The sequence below is a fragment of the Panthera uncia genome, chromosome D1 (genome assembly GCF_023721935.1).
Source record: "Panthera uncia isolate 11264 chromosome D1, Puncia_PCG_1.0, whole genome shotgun sequence".
Lineage (NCBI taxonomy): Eukaryota > Metazoa > Chordata > Mammalia > Carnivora > Felidae > Panthera > Panthera uncia.
The window spans coordinates 52,006,679-52,026,114 of record NC_064808.1 but is presented as its reverse complement, the minus strand read 5'-3'; the positions used below and the strand labels follow the sequence as shown (position 1 = coordinate 52,026,114).

At 37.1% G+C, this 19,436-nt stretch overlaps 1 protein-coding gene across 1 annotated transcript; it reads left to right on the top strand.

The window, feature by feature from the left end:
* Positions 1–4,806: 4,806 nt before the first annotated feature.
* On the top strand, positions 4,807–5,778 carry LOC125916906 (olfactory receptor 51L1-like). The gene has a single exon (XM_049623154.1). The coding sequence runs from the start codon at positions 4,814–4,816 to the stop codon at positions 5,774–5,776; it is 963 nt and encodes a 320-aa protein (XP_049479111.1). The 5' UTR covers positions 4,807–4,813; the 3' UTR covers positions 5,777–5,778.
* Positions 5,779–19,436: the final 13,658 nt, after the last annotated feature.

Genomic DNA, 19,436 nt, shown 5'->3' with positions numbered 1-19,436 from the left:
CACCTGTTATTTGATTTTTGTTTTTACTGTAGGCCTAAAGCCCACCCAACAACCCTGCTCTGTGGTCCCAGGTGTGCCATGTAATTTACAGATCCAATAAATAATAAACCATTTTTTTTCTTCAAAGTTTCCTAATGGTTCTTGCTGAGGGTGTCTTGCAGTCATCATAAGAATCACAAAGGGCCAAACACAGCATTAGTTACCAATAATAGGCTGAGACCAGCACAACATCAATAAATATAATAACAGATATAAAAATTGGAAATAAGGGAGAAAGAAGCTAGCATTATTTATGATGTTGTGATTGGTACCAAGTAAGGCCTAAAGATTATACAGATTACGTATTATAAATAAAAGTAAGCTTAGCAGTTTCTCAGACAAAAGACCAAAAATAAATCAATCTTTATGTATCAGTACCGAAGATTTAGAAAAAGTGCTATTTTAATTTATAAATGCTATTCATATTAGCGTGAATTAATATCAAATACTTAGGAATAAATATAATGTAAGATATATAATAGCTATTATTTTAAAAGTTTATAACCATATTGAGAAAAAATAAAGATTTGATTAACTGAGGTCTGTGTTCTTGGATTGAAAGACCTGGTAACCTAAAAATTTAAATTCTCCCAAAATTGATCTGCAGATTTCATACATTCACAATGAAAGTCACAACATATATCTTTGTGGAAATTGATAAGCTGCCTATAAAATTTATAAGTAAATGCAGACAGGTGGATAGCCAAGGTATAAGCTAAGAAAAGGAATGTATTGGGAAGCCATGCTCCAGGCTAAGCACAGTGGCAGTAATGATGAACCAGATAATGATTTTTGCCTTTTCAGAATTTAGTATGGAGATGTGAACCCTGCTATTGCTTAATAAGTGATTATCAAGTACATAACTGATGAATATCCTGTTCAGTGAGAAGCTGCAAATACCTTGTAACAGAGGGGTCTCTCTGCATTTAATTACCACAGCTCTGTATGGATGCCCCTAATGAAGCTGCAGTTTCAGTATTCTTCTGGGTTAAAGTAGTTATCATGCATTCATTCTCATGCTCATTCCAAAAGAGAAAACTGTTAACAGTTTAAGGAAAGGACTGGGAATGGTGGGTAGAGGTAGGGACTCATAATCATATGGGTCATAATCATATACTCTTGGCACAGCTGTGGTTAAAGGTTGATTATATTAATTTCACCTCCAGGGACCCATCAGACTCTGACACCAATCCCCAGTTTTCTATCCTAAGATAAATCAGGAGTGTTTATAGAAAGGTGGAAGTATTCAAGCCTCACTACTCATGGAATCAAAAGTTTTCAGGACCTGAGTTTCATGGAGTATCAAAACTGGGCCATTTGTAATCAGGATATGTGTGACCTTCAGATAGAGATGGGAGCTCTTCTCAGGGGAGGGATGAATCAAAGACAGCCAGAACTAAAAGCAGAGAAATGAGAAGACAGGGGAAATGAAAAGACTGGGGGAAAAAAGAAAGTTTCATGGTGAAAGGGCACAAATTTAGGTGAAACAAAATAGAAGAAAATGGCAGCAGGGAACAGATTAGACAGGATAAAAATGTTTAGAAAGTAAATTAAGTGGCAAAGAGAGAGAGATAGCCATGGAGATAGAAACAGAGGATATGACTTTACTTACAATGTAGGAAAGTTTAGGCAGAGAAAGACCCAATGAAACTGGATACTTTGGGAAACTGGCCACTGATTGCATGATTAAGCATTCATATTGATGTAACTGCCTTATGTGTAAATTTCAGGTAAGTGTCCATTTTTAACTTACAAATAAACAGCTAGTAGATTTTGGCACAGTGTACATTACTACACAAAAGCTAAAGAGTAAAATCATTAGGACAATGCACGGTTTATGCAGGAGGATAAAGTAGGTGTCATTTTCTTTAGAAGTAAACAATTTGAAATGTATGACATATAGAATTGTGGTAATATCATAATGTCTTTTTTCAACAATTTTAAGATAGGCTAGTCAGTGGGCAGAAGGCAGTTTTTGAGGACTACAGGTAAGACCACAGAGATAGAATGGTGTCCTTACCCTCAGTGGCTCTTCCTTCATTCCTTGGAATATGTGAGTGTGTGATGGAAGTCTTTTTATGCTCTGCCCTTGAAACGTCTTGACATCCGTCTTAGCCCCTTCTGACCATTTCTTTTTCAATTAGCAATGATTAAATTATGTTAAAATAAATCAAGAGCCCTGTAGAATCATTGCTAATGACATGGAGTCATAGGAAAATGAACAAAGGACAACCATAAAGGGATGAGAAAACGTGAAAGATATGACAGATGCTCAGTGAGAGAGAAGGACAAGAAAGACCACAAATAGGGATATTCCTGTCTGCTCCAGCTTTAAATCCATGAACAGTCCTGCAGCTGATTTTCTAAACCTTGCAATCTGAATTTAGAAGGCTCAGATCAGGGAGGAAGACATGTCTGAAAACCAGAGACCTACTTTATTTTCTGTAACTTCTCTGAGAATTAAGGAAAATGTGATTTATATCAAGGCTGAAAAATAAAGCATAGGCTAATTTCCTGGCATGGGGTAAAGCAAACTACTTTTCTTTTTTGGCCACAGCACAACCTCTTTGTGTGTGAGCACACCCTCTTGCATTATATACTTCAATGTTAATGTCTGGAGTATTTTCATGAGCTGAGCTTTAGAACAGAAATTAGAACAAACGTTTCTGAGTGATGAAGAAGAAAAAAGAAAGCCACCCAGGGACTTTAGTAGATTTTGAAGACTAGAGAGAACAATGTTGCTTGGGGGTAAAGAAAAAGAAATGCCTGGAACTCATATTCTGCCTGGTCCATGAAGAGCAGGGAGAGTTGCTGACTGCTTTCTTCAGGATAAGGGCCCCAGTAAAAGCTCAGTTTGGAACGCTTGGGACTGGAGAAGAGGACTAGGGAGGTGCCCCACTCCCAGAGGATGGGATGCCTGGACTTGGAGGAAAAAGGAGAAAATGACAAATCTGTCTTCTTACAGATAGCTTCATATTTCCTTCTGTTTCTCAGCTGTAGATTCTAACCTAAAATCTTCTCTGGAATGACAGATTGTTCAGTCTGAGAACTTTCAGCATTCACACTATAAAATGGGGACCAGAATCAGTCAAGAGGGGAAAATTTAAAAAAAAGTTTTTATGAAATAAAACAGAGACAGTAAAAGGTCAATGCTGGACAGATGGAGCCAATGAACAATCTGGGGCTACTTTTGGAAAGATCTTTACTTCAGGCCAGAGCTAAAATCTGTGTTAGACGTTTAAGAGTTCAAGACTATGTGTCTCTAAGGAAGAATGAGGGAGATGCTGAGATATTGCAGGAGAGATCTGACTTTAAAACGTGGGGTAAATGAAGAATTTTCTCAAGGACAGTCAATGGCATTAGACAGGCTTAAAATAAGGACCCAGAGAACTAAAGGGGCAGAGAATCTCATAGGGTGTAGCTGTGCCCAATGCCATCAACCCGGGGAATACCAAGGCCAGTATCAGCAGAGGCAATTACAGTGAAGATTGTTCAGGGAAAGAAAAACCAGACATTAGAACTCTATTTTGAAAAAGGAAAAAGACATTGGTTGTTTCTAAAGGGCACTGATTGCAGATGCTAAGGGCTACACTTCTGGGGTTGCTGTGGATTCATGGAGGTAGGTGCAAATGGGTCATAAAATTGGAAAAAACTAATATTTAGGTTTAAATTTTTAAAATAATTTATTTTATTTTATTTTTAATGTTTATTTGTTGAGAAAGAGAGAGCACAAGAGGGGGAGGAGCAGAGAGAGAGAGAGAGAGAGAGAGAGAGAATCCCAAGCAGTCTCCACGCTGTCAGTGTGAAGCCTGATGCCAGGCTTGAATCCATGAACCATGAGATCATGACCTGAGCTGATATCAAGAGTCAGATGCTTAACCAGCTGGGCTACCCAGGTGCCCCTAGGTTGAATATTTTTAAAAATGTGATTATAAGCATCATTTTGAGAAAAAAAAAGCAAGAAAGGGTAAACATAAATGAAGTGGATATTACCCATTATTACTGATAGATGTCTGATTTAAACATATGGTTTTAATTTTATTTTGTGGGCAGGCATAACTTTAATAGTCAAATTGTTACTATTATGATATATTTATCATAATAAATATCTTCCCCACTACTGTGAGGAGTTTAGATTAAGGAAGAATTGCTATATTAAACAGCTAAAAGATATGCAAGTGTGCTAGGATTATGGACTTGACTCTTTATCATTTCCCCTTTTTATATAATGTGGTATTTACTTTTTTAATATTAAAATATTAGATATGCTCAATTTTTAAATATTATAAAGTATTTAATAAAAAATAAATATGAAAGGAAATTATGTTGAGTCCCTGGATACAATTCAGTTGCTCTGAATGAAGAGATAGCCTAGAAACAACAAATGATTAACTCAAGAACATCACTGACAGGAAGCTTATGCAAATCCATAGACATTTACTCTCACTTTTCTCTATTTTCATTTTTATGACGTTTGGTAAAGATGTCTTCTTTTCCTCTTTTGCTGTTTCTATTTTTAGTGTCCTTGGGGCAAATTCATCAGAGTTCTTGTCAGAGATGACCAGATGACCAGTGTGTGGTACACATTTTTGTTCTGGAATTTAGTGCTCTTTGCTACTCGGAACTGTTTCTTATGTAGGATCCATAAGAGGTACCTCCTTCCTTTCTCTGTAAGGTTAGAGGAAAGATATGTTGTATACAGATTGCACTGCTTATGTTCACAAGGGATAACTTTGAGGGATAAAAAAGGATAACAGAAAAGATTCTTCACTGTATGCCAAGGTTCACCATGGTGGTCTGGAATAACAATAACACCATGGAGCCTATATTTATTCTGAGGGGATTTCATGGATTGGAGTGTGTCTATTCTTGGATCTCAGTCCCATTCTGTCTTGCATACTTGGTAGCATTTATTGGTAATGTTACCATCCTCTCTGTCATTTGGATAGAGTCATCACTCCATCAGCCCATGTACTACTTCCTTTCCATCTTGGCACTGACTGACCTAGGTATGTCTATGTCCACACTTCCCACCATGCTTGCTGTGTTATGGCTGGATGCTCGGGAGATCCAGGCAAGTGCTTGCTATGCTCAGCTCTTTTTCATCCACACATTCACATTCCTGGAGTCTTCGGTGCTACTGGCCATGGCCTTTGACCGTTTTGTTGCTATCTGCCGTCCACTGCACTACACTACCATCCTTAACAACAGTGTAATAGGCAAGATTGGTTTGGCCTGCTTGCTAAGAAGCATGGGAGTTGTACTTCCTACACCTTTGCTACTGAGACATTATCACTACTGCCATGACAATGCCCTTTCCCATACCTTCTGTTTGCACCAAGACATTCTGAAATTATCCTGTTCAGATGCAAGGATCAGCAGTATCTATGGCCTGTGTGTAGTTATTACCACACTTGGTGTGGATTCAGTCTGCATACTTCTTTCTTATATCCTGATTCTGAATGCTGTGCTGCGGATTGCATCTCATGAAGAGCGGCTGAAGGCACTCAACACATGCATATCCCATATCTGTGTTGTGCTCATTTTCTTTGTGCCAGTAATTGGGGTGTCAATGGTCCATCGTTTTGGGAAACATCTGTCTCCAAGAATTCACATCATCATGGCCAATATTTACCTGCTTTCCCCCCCAGTGCTTAACCCTATTGTCTATAGCATCAAGACAAAGCAGATTCGTCTAAGAATTCTCCGCAGGTTTGGACTGCGGAGGGGGCATTAAATAACCTCTATCCTCAAGTTTTCCCATTAAAAAATCTTGGGGCAGCTATCTGAGTAGAAGAGAAGTAAAATATTTGGAGTGTGATCATCTGATTAAATCTATAATTCTTTCACTTTCTAGATATGTGATCTCAGTTAATCATTAACCCTTGTTTTCATAGCCAAATTGAGATAAGAATGTTCTTTTATATCCCCCAAATAATTATGAGATGTATAAGAGACAATGTGTCTAAAAAGATTCTTTTGAAAAATATACAATTTTGTTAATATTATTAAATTATAGGTATGAATGACAATAATAGCAATAAGTTTCTTTATAAAATATAGCTGTTTATATAGTTTCTCATGTTTATGAACCAGAAATCAATATCTGTCTCTGATCTGTCTATATTGTGTTTCTCATGCCAAAGTTTCATACTTATTTATAAAAAGATTTCTGACTTCTTGGGGGCAAGTTTGGAACTTGAGTTTTTGACCAGACTTTGAACTGCTACTGTGGCCATTGGCTATAGACCAGTTTTCACCTCATCATTGGGCAGTAATGTTTCTTTTCTCTCCTGGCCATATCTGTCACCAGATAGATCTATCAGCTTTTTTCTATTTATCAGCAAATACTGAAGCAGACACATGTGAATTGCTCTAGAAAGCCTGACCATCTAAACATCTGACAAGTGTGTAGATTCCCTGTTCAATAGCATGGAGTTTCATGTCTGAATCAGTGAGAGGGTTGGGACTTGTGCGAAGTAACCATCCTTATCTTTTAATAAGGTTTTCTCCTCTTGTTCTCCATGTCTGTGTAGATTTTCAATAGTATCGTCTTTCTCAGTTTCATTATTGCCAATAACCCATTACTTATTTTTCTCCTTCACTGGTAAGATTTATACATATGCCTTCATTGGTGATATTTTAGTATTTAATACATATTCACTTTCTTCTCAGCTGTTCTGAAAACTTTTTGAGCATGGGGTCACTGCTACACTAACACATCTCTCTGGGGCTGGTCTCTCCAACCAGCATGAGTACTCATAAAATAGTTCTAAGTGTAAAATTATATTGCCTATTCACTCATCCAAGAAAAATATACTGAGAAACATGAAATACCTCTTGTGGCAGTTATTTCTTTCAATACTGTGGATATATAAAATATGCATGATCTTAATGTTAAATAATTAATATTTAATAGTGGAGACATATATATAAAAGGATATGTTAGTAGTTAACAGATGCTGTCACTGAAATAAATAAATAGTGTAATTTTGTTATTAAAGATTGGACTGAAGTATTTGACACTTTAGTTGTGCCTTGTGGTTCAAATTAATCCTTGCTAGCTGGACTAGGTATGAAAGAAAGTGGTATGCTAAAGTTAACTTCTCTAGTTTATGAACGCCAATTGTACAATATCTTATTCCAAATCCATGTTCTGTAAAACACTGGGAGTTTGAAACTGGCCATGATGGAAATATTTACACAACAGAAATAGGCAAACAGTACATACCTGGGCTTTAAAAAGTTTCCTAGAGAGTTGGTTGTTAAGCATTTACCAGCATACCTCTGGGTATGGTACTCCAGGAAGGGGAGGTAGCATGAAGAAAAACAAAGACTGTAGAGAGAGCATGTGTTAGTAATATACTCCCATCTCCAGGAGAAAGTTGAGACCTGTGCAAACTCTTTCACATTATCTCAAAAGAGAAATGGCTCTGGGGGCACCTGGGTGGCTCAGTCGGTTAAGTGTCTGACTCTTGATCTCGGCTCAGGTCATGATCTCATGGTTCGTGTGTTTGAGCCCCACATCAGGGTTTGGGATTTTCTCTCTCTCTCTCTCTCTCTCTCTCTCAAAATAAATAAACTTTAAAAAAAAAAAGAAGAGAAAGGACTCTGAAATGGGTTGTAATGGACATGAACACAAACTGCCCAGATCCCACTTCGGTGAAGGATTTGTAGCCGCAGCTGCTGGAAGTGCTGTCAGGAGAGAGTCTTGGACTTTCAGCCCCTTCAAGGCTTGTCTCCATTGCAGATATGACCTATCTAACCACAGTGATAGGCAGAAATGCCTGACCCTACGGCCCAATGCAAAACAATTCACTCGTACAACTTTTACTTCCAGCACTCTCCGTGGTATTGAACAAAGGTGGCCTCAGACCCGACTCACAGCTCAATTTCTCCTGGCAAACCAACTTCCATCCCATCTATTATTAAGATGCTTATCCTGAGGACTCTCCATATGATACATATTGCACACTAAATTTTACCTCAAAGTCTGCTTTTGTAGAGAATCCTGGGATTCTCCCAGAAAACCTGTGACAAAGATGAAATAAAATTCTCAGAGACATCCTTTTGCAAGCAGGTGGAGTAAAGTAAGAGGATGTAGCAATGATTTTTGACTCTAAAGTCTTAAGTAGAAAGCCAAACTCAGTGTGTGAGCCTGGGAGAAGGGAAATAATTCTTATTCCTTATTCTTATTCCTCAATACTCCTAAGCATTGAGTATATGCACAGACAGAAAATGGTTGTGGAAGCTCTCACTTGACATTGATAATAGGAACTGAATATTTAGCTTATTTGTGTCAAAAATTTTAAATGACATTAGGTCAAATGTCTAATTCAAATGATAATTTCTTAAAAAGTCAACCCCTAATTTTTTTTCCCTAGCCTCTGTTGTTGTTTTTTTTTTTTTTAATATTTATTTATTTTTGAGAGAGAGACAGAGACAGAGACAGAGAGACAGAGCAGGAGTGAGGAGGGACAGAGAAAGACACATAGAATCGGAAGCAGGCTCCAGGCTCTGAACTATCAGCACAGAGCCTGACGTGGGGCTTGAACTTACGAGCTGTGAGATCATGACCTGAGCGGAAGTCAGATGCTTAACTGACTGAGCCACCCAGGTGCCCCCAGCCTCTGTTTTTTGGGTTAAAAAATAATGTTAGGTTTTGCCTGCGGATTTTGGAGTAACTAATCTACACTGGCATAAGATGTGAGATTTATTCTGTGGAAATACTGAACCAGAAAATCTCTGGGCTCAGGGACATGAAATGAAGTCACAAAAGCAGAGAGATCATATTTTCTTTCTATATATTATTAAATTTATTTAATTATTAATTATTAATTTTTTACATTATTAAAATTTCCATGATATTAACTTTCTATATTTTATTAATTTTAACTTTTCTATATTATTCATTTTCTATATAATTTATTTCTTTTAAATCTTGGATTGTCAGTTGTCTGTACTTACCGTAGAATATTTGTCCATTCACCTAAGGAAGGACATCCTGATTGGCTTCAAAGTTTTGGCAGTTAATAAAATTGCTATAAACATCTGTGTGCATGTTTTTGTGTGGACATAATATTGAACTTTGGGTAAATACCAAAGAGCATGATTGTTGTCTTGTATGGCGAGAGATTGCCAAAATGTCTTCTAAAGTGGCTGTACCATTTTGCATTCCCACTGGCAGTGAATGAGAGTTCCTATTGCTTCACTTCCTTGTCAGCATTTTATATTGTTGACGTTCCAGATTCTGGCCCTTCTAATAGATGTGTAGTCTCATCACTATTTTAATTTTAATTTTTCTGATGACGTGTGATGTACAGCATGTTACATGTACTTATTTGCTATCTGTATATCTTACTTGACAAAGTGTCTGTTAAGGTCTTTGCCCCATTTTTTAATTGGGTTGTTTGTTTTCTTATTGTTGTATTTTACGAGTTCTTTGTGTGTTTTGGACAACTGTCCTTTTCCAGATGTGTCTTTGCAAATATTTCTTGGTCAATGGCTTGTCTTCTCATTCTCTGGACACTATCTTTCATAGAGAAGAAATTTTCATTTCAATAAAATCCAATTTATCAATTATTTCTTTCATGGATTGGGATTTTGATGTCATGTCTAAAAATCATTGCCACAGCCAAGGTCATGTACCTTTTCTTATATTATCTTCTAGGAGTTCTATAGCTTAGCCTCAGCCATGTCTAATGTACTAAAAAGCCCTTCAAGGCATTCTCCTTTCCTATCACAGTGCTTCTGATCTCTAGCATTTCTTTTTGGTTCTTTCTTAGTATCTGCCTTTCTCTGCTTAGGTATTCCATCTGTTCTTGCATGCTGTCTACTTTACTCATTAGAGTCTTTAGCATGTTAATCATAGGGATGTTAAATTCCTGGTCTGCTAATTCCACCATCACTGTCATGCCTACTTCTGATGCTTGCTCTGTCTCTTCAAATGATATTTTTAGCATTTTAGTATGCTTCACACACACACACACACACACACACACACACACACACACCAGCCCCCAATAGCTGGACATGATGTATCAGGTAAAAGGAACGGCTTTAAATGGGGCTTTATTAATGTCTGATAAGGTATGGGGGAGGGGAAACATCCTATAGTTTCAATCTTTTGGTGAGCCTATGCCTCTGGAATTTGAACTTCATAAGTGTTTCTCACTTTTGTTTTGTCGTTTTGTTTTAATTCTCCTCTCTTAGACAAAACAGGATGGCTAGAGTGGACTGTGGGTGGGTATATCCTTCTCCCACATGGAAGGCTAGAGGGTCCTGGAGTTGGCTTTTTTTTCTCCCTATGGTCATTTAGGTGCTAATCCCATACCAGGTTAGGCTCTGATTAACTAGTTTCCCCTGAGGCCTTGTTAAAAGGAACAGAGTGCCATGACATGTTTCGAAATGGTTCCTTTCCCCCTCTCCTTGCTAGGAGCATGAGGGGATTTTTCTCAGATGTTTACTGTGGGAGCTTTGAAAAGCTCCTGGAGGCAAATATCACAATATCTTACCCCTCCCTCACCCTGCCATTGTTGGATCCCCCTGGGTTTTTTTAACCCTCAGACTTGTCTACACCGAGACTCCAGCAACCTGTTAATTTAGTTCAATTTTCCTACCTTAATGGTAGTTCCCACAGCCATCTTGCTTATGAGCCTCTACTCTGTACTATACAGGGAGCCAACTCCCTGTATTCCCTGAGTCTCCACTTTCGGGGGTGGTAATGTGCCCCGTGTCCTTTCCTTTCTCATGGATCCAAGAAGAGGAGATGTTGATTTTCAGTCTGCTCAGTTTATCCTCATTGTTACGACAGAGTGATGACTCTGAGCTCCTCACATGAAAAACTGGAATCTGGACCTCAGGTTTATTGTTTTTAAAACCAGATCAAGGAAATTCTCATGTTTTTAGCTTAATGTTTTAATAAGCATTGTCAGGGGGCGCCTGGGTGGCGCAGTCGGTTAAGCGTCCGACTTCAGCCAGGTCACGATCTCGCGCTCCGTGAGTTCGAGCCCCGTGTCAGGCTCTGGGCTGATGGCTCAGAGCCTGGAGCCTGTTTCCGATTCTGTGTCTCCCTCTCTCTCTGCCCCTCCCCCGTTCATGCTCTGTCTCTCTCTGTCCCAAAAATAAATAAAAAACGTTGAAAAAAAACTAAAAAAAAAAAAAAAAAGCATTGTCAGTATTAAATTTAGTCGAATATATTTTCCTTATCAATCTAGATTATCACATGATTTATTCCTTATATTCACTATATTACATATATACTATATTAACTATATTTCATATATACTATATTCACTATGTTACATATATACCATATTCACTATATTACATGTATACTATATTCACTTGTATATACTACATGTATATAAATCACTGTGTGATTTTTGCATGTAAAACATCTTTGATGCTTGAATTAAATGCACGAAAAGGAGGAAATCATTTGTTATTCCAGACTGATGTAGAAAAATATTTGATTAAATTTAATACTGATTATGTATTTTCATAAAAATCCAATAGGATCATGGACTGTGTGTGTATGTGTGTGCACACACAATTACTGGATTATATTTGATGATATTTTGTTTTGGATTAAATCAATTTTAAAGGGTATTTTGGTCTTTAATATTTATTTTCTGTGATGTCATTTTCTGGTTATGGAATACAGGTTACACTTGCCTCATAAAAATCATTAAGAAGTGATCCTTTTTATATTCTCTAGAAACACAGGTGTAGCATTTCTGTTATTTTTCTTTTCTGTTTTGAGCTATTCATTAAAGATGCCTTCTGGCTCTGGGGTTTTCTCTCTATAAAACTTTCAAATAGGGGTTTCAAGAAAGACATAAATTCCTGATAATCTGCAGAACATTAGTTTCAGATGGAAATTTCTCAGCCATTGTCTCTCAAATATTGGTTCTGTGACATTCTCTTTTCTCATGTATCTTCACCATATCTTGGAATCTTTGACTGTCTCACATGTCAATTATTCTCTGTTATGTATGTCTGTTTTCATTGTAATCTTTTTTTCCTTTTGGTGCCACACTTTAGGTATTTGCAGAAGGTTATTTCAGTGAATGCTTGATCAAGATACCAAATAAAGTGCCTTGAGGAAAGAAGTTATGATTTCTCTTTCCCACTGCTCTGAACCTGGTGTCTATATTATGTCTCAATAAAGTGATTCAGAAAAGAAAATGCTACCCAAGAGCCAATAAGATGGGGTTAAGAAATTCTCAGTATTAGGATATAAAATTCAAATACTTTCCCATCTAATAACTGGTTTTCATTAACTTGCACATCTTAAACCACACCACTCTCCATTGTCAGTTTTCTCACATCCTCTACATGGGCTCTTTGAATCAGGTTCAATGAAGATCTTGTGTTTCTGTGAATATACCATGTGTTAGGAAAATGAAAGCTTCCCAGATTTCCCAACACAAGCACATACAGATGTGCGCGCACACACACACACACACACATACACATACTATTATCCTAATTCTACTTATAATATTAATTAATAGCAAGGAAATTTTAAGTCTGGATGATATTAAATTAGACAACAAATCTATCAACCCTTCTACTTAAATACACTAAATATTTTTCTTTGGTAAAGAACCTCACTGTGAAATGAGGCATTGCGCCATTTACTCCCCCCATCAGCTCAGTCAACAAAGTCTATAAAATTTTATTTCAGAGAAAGATGAGTGTGACTATTGGATTATATGGTAAAGATTTGTGATAAATAATGAGATTGAGATTTGGGAGAATGGTGTAGCCTGGAAAACTGGGACTATGGAATTAGTGATTAATCTTCAAGAGGAAAGAGTGAATAGTGCAACTCATCATTTAAACTAAATTATCATTGAGTTAGATGCAGGTGAAAAGAAATTGAAAAATATCATTAAGCAGATTATCAACTGTTTTTTAATTCATATTATCCTTAGATATTTCACCTTTCCAGAAAAAAACAATCTTATTAATATTTTATGACTAATAAAATATCAAGAGAGCAGAAACCCAAAAGCCAAACTTATCTGATACAATGTATATTTTAGAATGCCAACATGTTAATATATGAAATGCAACTTTTCTAAACTGGATGCATACCTCCCAAAGGGAAGACAGTTTTCCTTCTGATAATAAATATATATGTAAATCCAAATTGTGGTTAAAAGGCACTCTAATACTCATTAGATCACATCCAGACAAATTAGCCTTATGACTTAATTATTTGATAGCTACAAAATTTGATGTACCCTTTGAAGAGTCTTTGAAAGAAGTTTCATCTCAGGGCACAAAATAAAGGATCACAGAAATGGTAGCCTGGCAGAATACTAAGAATAATTAATTTAATAGCAATTATATATCAAAGGAACAGGCAGTAAATTTTTGATTATCTGTTATTGAGTATTCAATATGTTCTAAATGCTATATATGTTAACTCATTGAACATTTAGAAAAAACATAGGAGATAGAAAAAAATATTACAAACTCCTTGTATACATAAGGAAACAGGGGCAAAAATGGCTAAGTAATGTCCCCTAGGTTACATAGTCCGTAAGTGCTGGAACTGGGATTCAAAGATAAGGACCTCTGGATCTCCAATCCATGACCTTTCCTGTCATGGTTCTGGAGCCTGTGCTCTTTGCCTTTATGTCACCTTGAGACTTACACACAGAATTGATTTTTAGTTTAGTTTTGTTGCCCCTCTTTTCTTCCACCTGCCTCCTGCTTAAAACAGGGGTTTTCAATGTTGGCACTATTGACATTGGACATTCTTTGTTTTTAAAGCCTGTCCTGCTCATCGAAGGATGTTTTGAAGCATCCCCTAGCATCTACAAGCTAGATATCATTAACATTTCCACAGTTTTGACCCCTAAAAAATCCCCCAGACATTGTCAAATATTCCCTGTTAGGAAAAAATTCCTTCTTGTTGAGAATTACTCCCTTAAATCAATGATTCTCTCAACTTCCATTCTCAAACTGAATTCTGCAGAATACAAATTTCAGATCTTAATAAGTGCTGTCTGGATAAAATGTGTCTGGAGAAGGCTGGGTTAAACTATGTTAAATAGGTTTTGTCAGTGCTGGATTTCTCTGAAATATTGGCATACAATATAAATGTTTACATGCAATGGTATTACAATGTACAGGGTTCCTTAGGCTGTTTGCTTTTTAAAAAAATATATATTTAACATAAAAAAAGGGGGGTGCCTGGGTGGCTCAGTCTATTAAGCATCCAAACCTTGCTTTAGGCTCAGGTCATGATCTCACAGTTCGTGAGTTCGAACCCCGTGTTGGGTTCTGCGCAGACAGTGCAGAGCCTGCTGAGGATTCTCTATCTCTCCCCCTCTCTCTGCCCCTCCCATTCTCGTTCTCTTAAAATAAATAAATAAACTTAATTATATATGTATATAGGTATATATATGATATATAACATTGTATAATTATATTTGACATGACATTTTCTGTAACATGTTGATTACATATTACAATATATTAATGATTAATATATTGTAATATGACTTTCATTGTAGTGATAGTATCCCTATCACATCACATAATTATGATCCCTTTTGTGTAGTTTAAATAATTAAGATCTAGTCTTTTCAGCAAGTTTGATGATTGTGATATAATATTGTTGTCTATATTCACTCTACTGTGCATTAAGACCTATAGATCCTATTTACTCTAATAACAGGTTTGTATCTTTAAATATTATCTATCCTATCCACACCCTCCTCCTCTCCCAGCCCCTGGTAACCAACATTTTACTATGTGCCGTTTGCCCCAAGCGTAATTGACTGAGGCTTACTTTATTTATTTGTTTGATCATTAATTCTATTCATATAGAGGTTTATTGTACATTTTAGGAAAATCTTATATAGGCACTAACATTTTAGAGCAGGAAGATACCAAAAAATCAGATTTTGGAAAAGTGGAATTTCATGGGGCAGTATAAAGAATATATTTGGAGGCAGCTACGGCATCCCTAAAAACCAGCATGAAGTCATGTTGCCCTCCATTGAGATTTTATTGGAAATTACTTGAATTGATCTGACATTGAAGATAGTGGGAACAAAATGATGTATTCTGAGAGGTAGTTTACTCTGTGAATAGAGAAATGTTGGTAGATACATTATGAGTTATGATCAAAAGAAAAACCAAATCGGTCTCAGGTGATGGCACCTGCGTAACTGAGGTGACTTTCCTAGTAGTGAAGGTGAACAGCAGTGGAAACTGGGCAAACCCATCCTCTACTCTCATGTCTACTGCTCGTGTAATTTTGGAATGAACAGATAAAACTCCTTTTACAATAGGACCTTCATTTCTTTGCTAGATAGTGAGGACATAGGTGTGTAGCTCTTTTTGTATTCTACCACACTTTCGTCTTTACCATTTAGTATAATAGCTCAGGATTGTTCAGAGGCAGATTTGTGGGCCAGAGTAAATAGGACATTTTGCTGGATGAAGAGAGTAGGATGTCTACCCTTCTATCAGATTGCTGGTAAAAGCGTTAAGTATTATGGACTGCCGTATATGAATCTCATAGCTCTTTATTGTTTATAATAAATTTACACTCTACACACAAGTTTTCGCACTCCTCACAGCGGCTCAACAAAGTGGGTTTCAAAGTGGGAGGACTACTGTGATTTTCCCACCATTCAACAACTAGTAACTGCTGTCTCTGGTTATTCAAAGCACAGGCTTTTTTAAGTACATTATTCTGACCAAGTCCATTGCTTTTCCCCATCAGATTATCCCAGGGACACTGCTCAATTGCTGCCATATCTGGACTCCCAGTTTGGGAATTTGGCACAATCATCTCCCTTCTCCGAGCAGGAACAAAAGCTCCAGTGACATTTATCCTCCCTGAAGTTTGCATTAAGAAAAGAAATTGGCCCTGAGAGGATGGCTAGTGAAGAAAGGGAGTGCAGCTTGGAGTAGTCAAAGCCCAGAAGTGTAGTGCTAATAAAGCGCTTCGCTGGACAGAGTCAAAGATGCTGAAAGCAAACCTGTTGTCTTGGGTCTGGAGTTGCTGAAGGAGAAATGGATGCCTCACCCCAGACATCTATGCTTCCTTGAAGAACTATCTCCCTTCAGATCCATTGTGTTTTTTATTCTTCTCTTATGTCCATATTCAGTGGTTTGGTCTACCTGCAACAAGTCCGCAGGTCTGGCAGACTGGAGCCCAGCAAATCTGTAACAGGGTGAATGGCTGTTTACACTTGAAGATTTAGGTATGTCTAAAGTAAGGCTTCTGAAGTGAGAGAAATGGGCAGGAGATTAGTACCTAATGTATTTGAAGAATCCAGGAAGTAGGAGAGCAAGTCAAGAGGTAAGACTGGCCATTGTACGTGTGAATTCACAGTTTTAGGATAGGTCAGAGGTACAGAGTATCATTTCCCCAAAATGAGCCAGAGTATCATCCTCAAGGCTGCTCAGAAGAGCCCTGGGACTGTAAACTCATCTGTAGGTGTAGAGAATGCACATAATGGGAACCCATGTACTGAAATCTCTGTTCTCTGAAAAACTGATATTAACTAAAAATTATGTTAAAATGATGATGATAATGCTCATGGTGGTTTGTGTATCTCTTCTATCTTATTCTCACATATATCTTACACAATTAACAATATTATGAGCTAAAAAAATGAATTAGGCAAAATAATTCTCAAGAGAAACCCTGAGGAGTAATATCTTTATAAGTGGTAACTTGGGTACCCTTGGTCACACCTGCCTTTGGGTCACTGTTATATTTGGCTGATATGCTTAAGATTGTCACTACTTCAGCACCTCCCTTAACATTTTGCTTCACTTAGCCCAAAGTATCTCCCAAAGGTCTTAACACTTTTTCTTCACTTAAGCTCAAAGGTCTCAGATTCTGTGCCAAGCATTTTAGATACATTTTCTTGAGTACTTTCTGAAGTAAGGCAATACAGTTCCTAGTTTTTTGTTTTGTTTCGTGCTCAAAGAAGTTTAGTAATGTGTCCAAAGTGATAGAGGTAGTGAATGACAGCTGTCATCAGTCTTCTTCTGACTCTAGAGGAGTAGCTACTTGAGAGCAGGGTGCCTGTACCTACATCCAATAGACCCATTTATGGAAGATGGATTATGAATATCTGAAGTGAAAGGAGTCTTTATTTTAAAAAAAAATTTTTTTTCAATGTTTTTTATTTATTTTTGGGACACAGAGAGGCAGAGCATGAACGGGGGAGGGTCAGAGAGAGAGGGAGACACAGAATCGGAAACAGGCTCCAGGCTCCGAGCCATCAGCCCAGAGCCTGACGCGGGGCTCGAACTCACGGACTGTGAGATCATGACCTGGCTGAAGTCGGACGCTTAACCGACTGCGCCACCCAGGCGCCCCAAGGAGTCTTTAAAATGAGACAGTAGGAGAAAGTGATCTAAGAGGGAGGACTTGGCATACTTGGGCAGGATGAAGTCTCTGAGGATATTGAAAGATTTAACGGAAGGTATAAAGGAAGAATAAAATAAGTGTGCACAAATGCCAGGGTGATGACAATTATTGTTTAAGTGATGTTAAAGGAGACCAGGAGAAGACTGTAACATGATGAGCTAGGACAATGAGGGAAGTGTATTAAGACTAGTCACCTAATATGTTATAAATAGAATAATATATAAATCACAAGATGAGGATATGTAAAGCAGTTCTGCTCTTCATTGTTATCTTTCTGAAAATGGAAGGAAGATGGTTTCAGAGTGGAAAAGCTCCTGTGATCACTGTAGGTGGTTAGGGAATTACTTACTTTTATTAAGTCTGTCAGAGAAAACTATGAACTGTAATTGTATTAGTGGAACAAGATATGTTGGGGGCCACGTGAATTTTGGAGGAAGTTTGACATCAGATATGCTAAGTGAAAAAAGTATTTTTGATGTTTAGTGCCTAAAGTAACTGGAATTGGGTGGCCATCATGTTGCTAAGTAATCAGTCTTTAGGGTTCCTAGTAGAATACCTCATCTTCTCCAGTTCCTGATAAACTCTGCCTCTTATGTTCCCTACAGCACATTCCATCTGCTGGGTACCTGAGCCCTGAGCACTAAAGCTCTTTCACTCTTCTTATAATATGCCAAGTGTTCTTTTTTGGTTATTGCTAGTTTTATTTTTTTTTAAGAAATGTTTTCTCTGTCTCCTTGCTCCATTAGCTATCCTTCCAAATTTTCTAGGAATAATTTCCCTTTTGACAACCCTCTATGGAACCCAATATACCACTAGCCCCTGGACACACATGCTTCAGATTTATCCTAACAAAACTGAATTATTCTTACCTGCTAGTTTCACAAAGTATTCCTGAGGTCCTTCTGAATTTTTGCTTTTTGTTTGTTTCAATAGATGAAACCAAAATCTACCAAATAACTCATTCCTACCATATGATCATGAACCAGTATTTTTTTCTCTATATACAACATTTATATCCATTTATCCTTTATTATCCCACATTTTACTTTCATCCACTTAAAAAATACTACAATAGCCTTCAAAATGATTTCCATGCCTTCTCTTTTGCCAAACTTTAGTCCATTCTTTACATTGGTTCTAGTTTGACAGCAATATAATATAGGTCTGTTTACAATATATTGTTTACTTTTTATTAAAATGACTATCTTGCATCTTCTAAGATGAAGAGGGAGTTCTTTATATTTATACATAAGTTCATTCAGAAATTCTGGTCTATTTATTTTTTTAAGCTCTTTTTTTTCCAATATATGAAATTTACTGTCAAATTGGTTTCCATACAACACCCAGTGCTCATCCCAAAAGGTGCCCTCCTCAATACAATTCTGGCCTATTTCTATTCAGTCTGCACCTCAATACCATCTGAAGAGCCACCCTATCCTAGTTTTGCTGAATTATATTCATTTGCACTCAGACTTGTAATATCTTCCTGCACTTGTCTGGGAGTCAATCAGCACAGAATGCCCAATACAGCCCTTTGTTCCCATCCAGCTCATATTTGTCATTTGAGACCTAATTCAAGAATCACCTTCAATAAATCTTCCCTGACATATTTGGGTCAGGTTTCTTTCCTTTTACTGTGTTTTTTTAGGCCTTATATTAAATTACTTCTTTAATTTTAGCTTTATTTTCTAGGTTATAAGTATTTGAACACAGTTTTTATATATTTCTCTATATTATAGCACTGTCAATTTTCCTTTTATAAACTATGTTCTCAATAAATATACAGTGATGAAAGAATAAATTAACTGGCAAAATAATAAATACAGGTAGTAATTATACACAGTGACCAAAGGAATGATTGGAAAGAGTCCATAGAGTGCAGCATGCGTCAGAGCATTGCTGTTTCTTGCAATATTGACTGTACCCGAATTGTTCCAGGTTCTCATCTTCCCACTTAGACTGAAGACACCTCCATCAC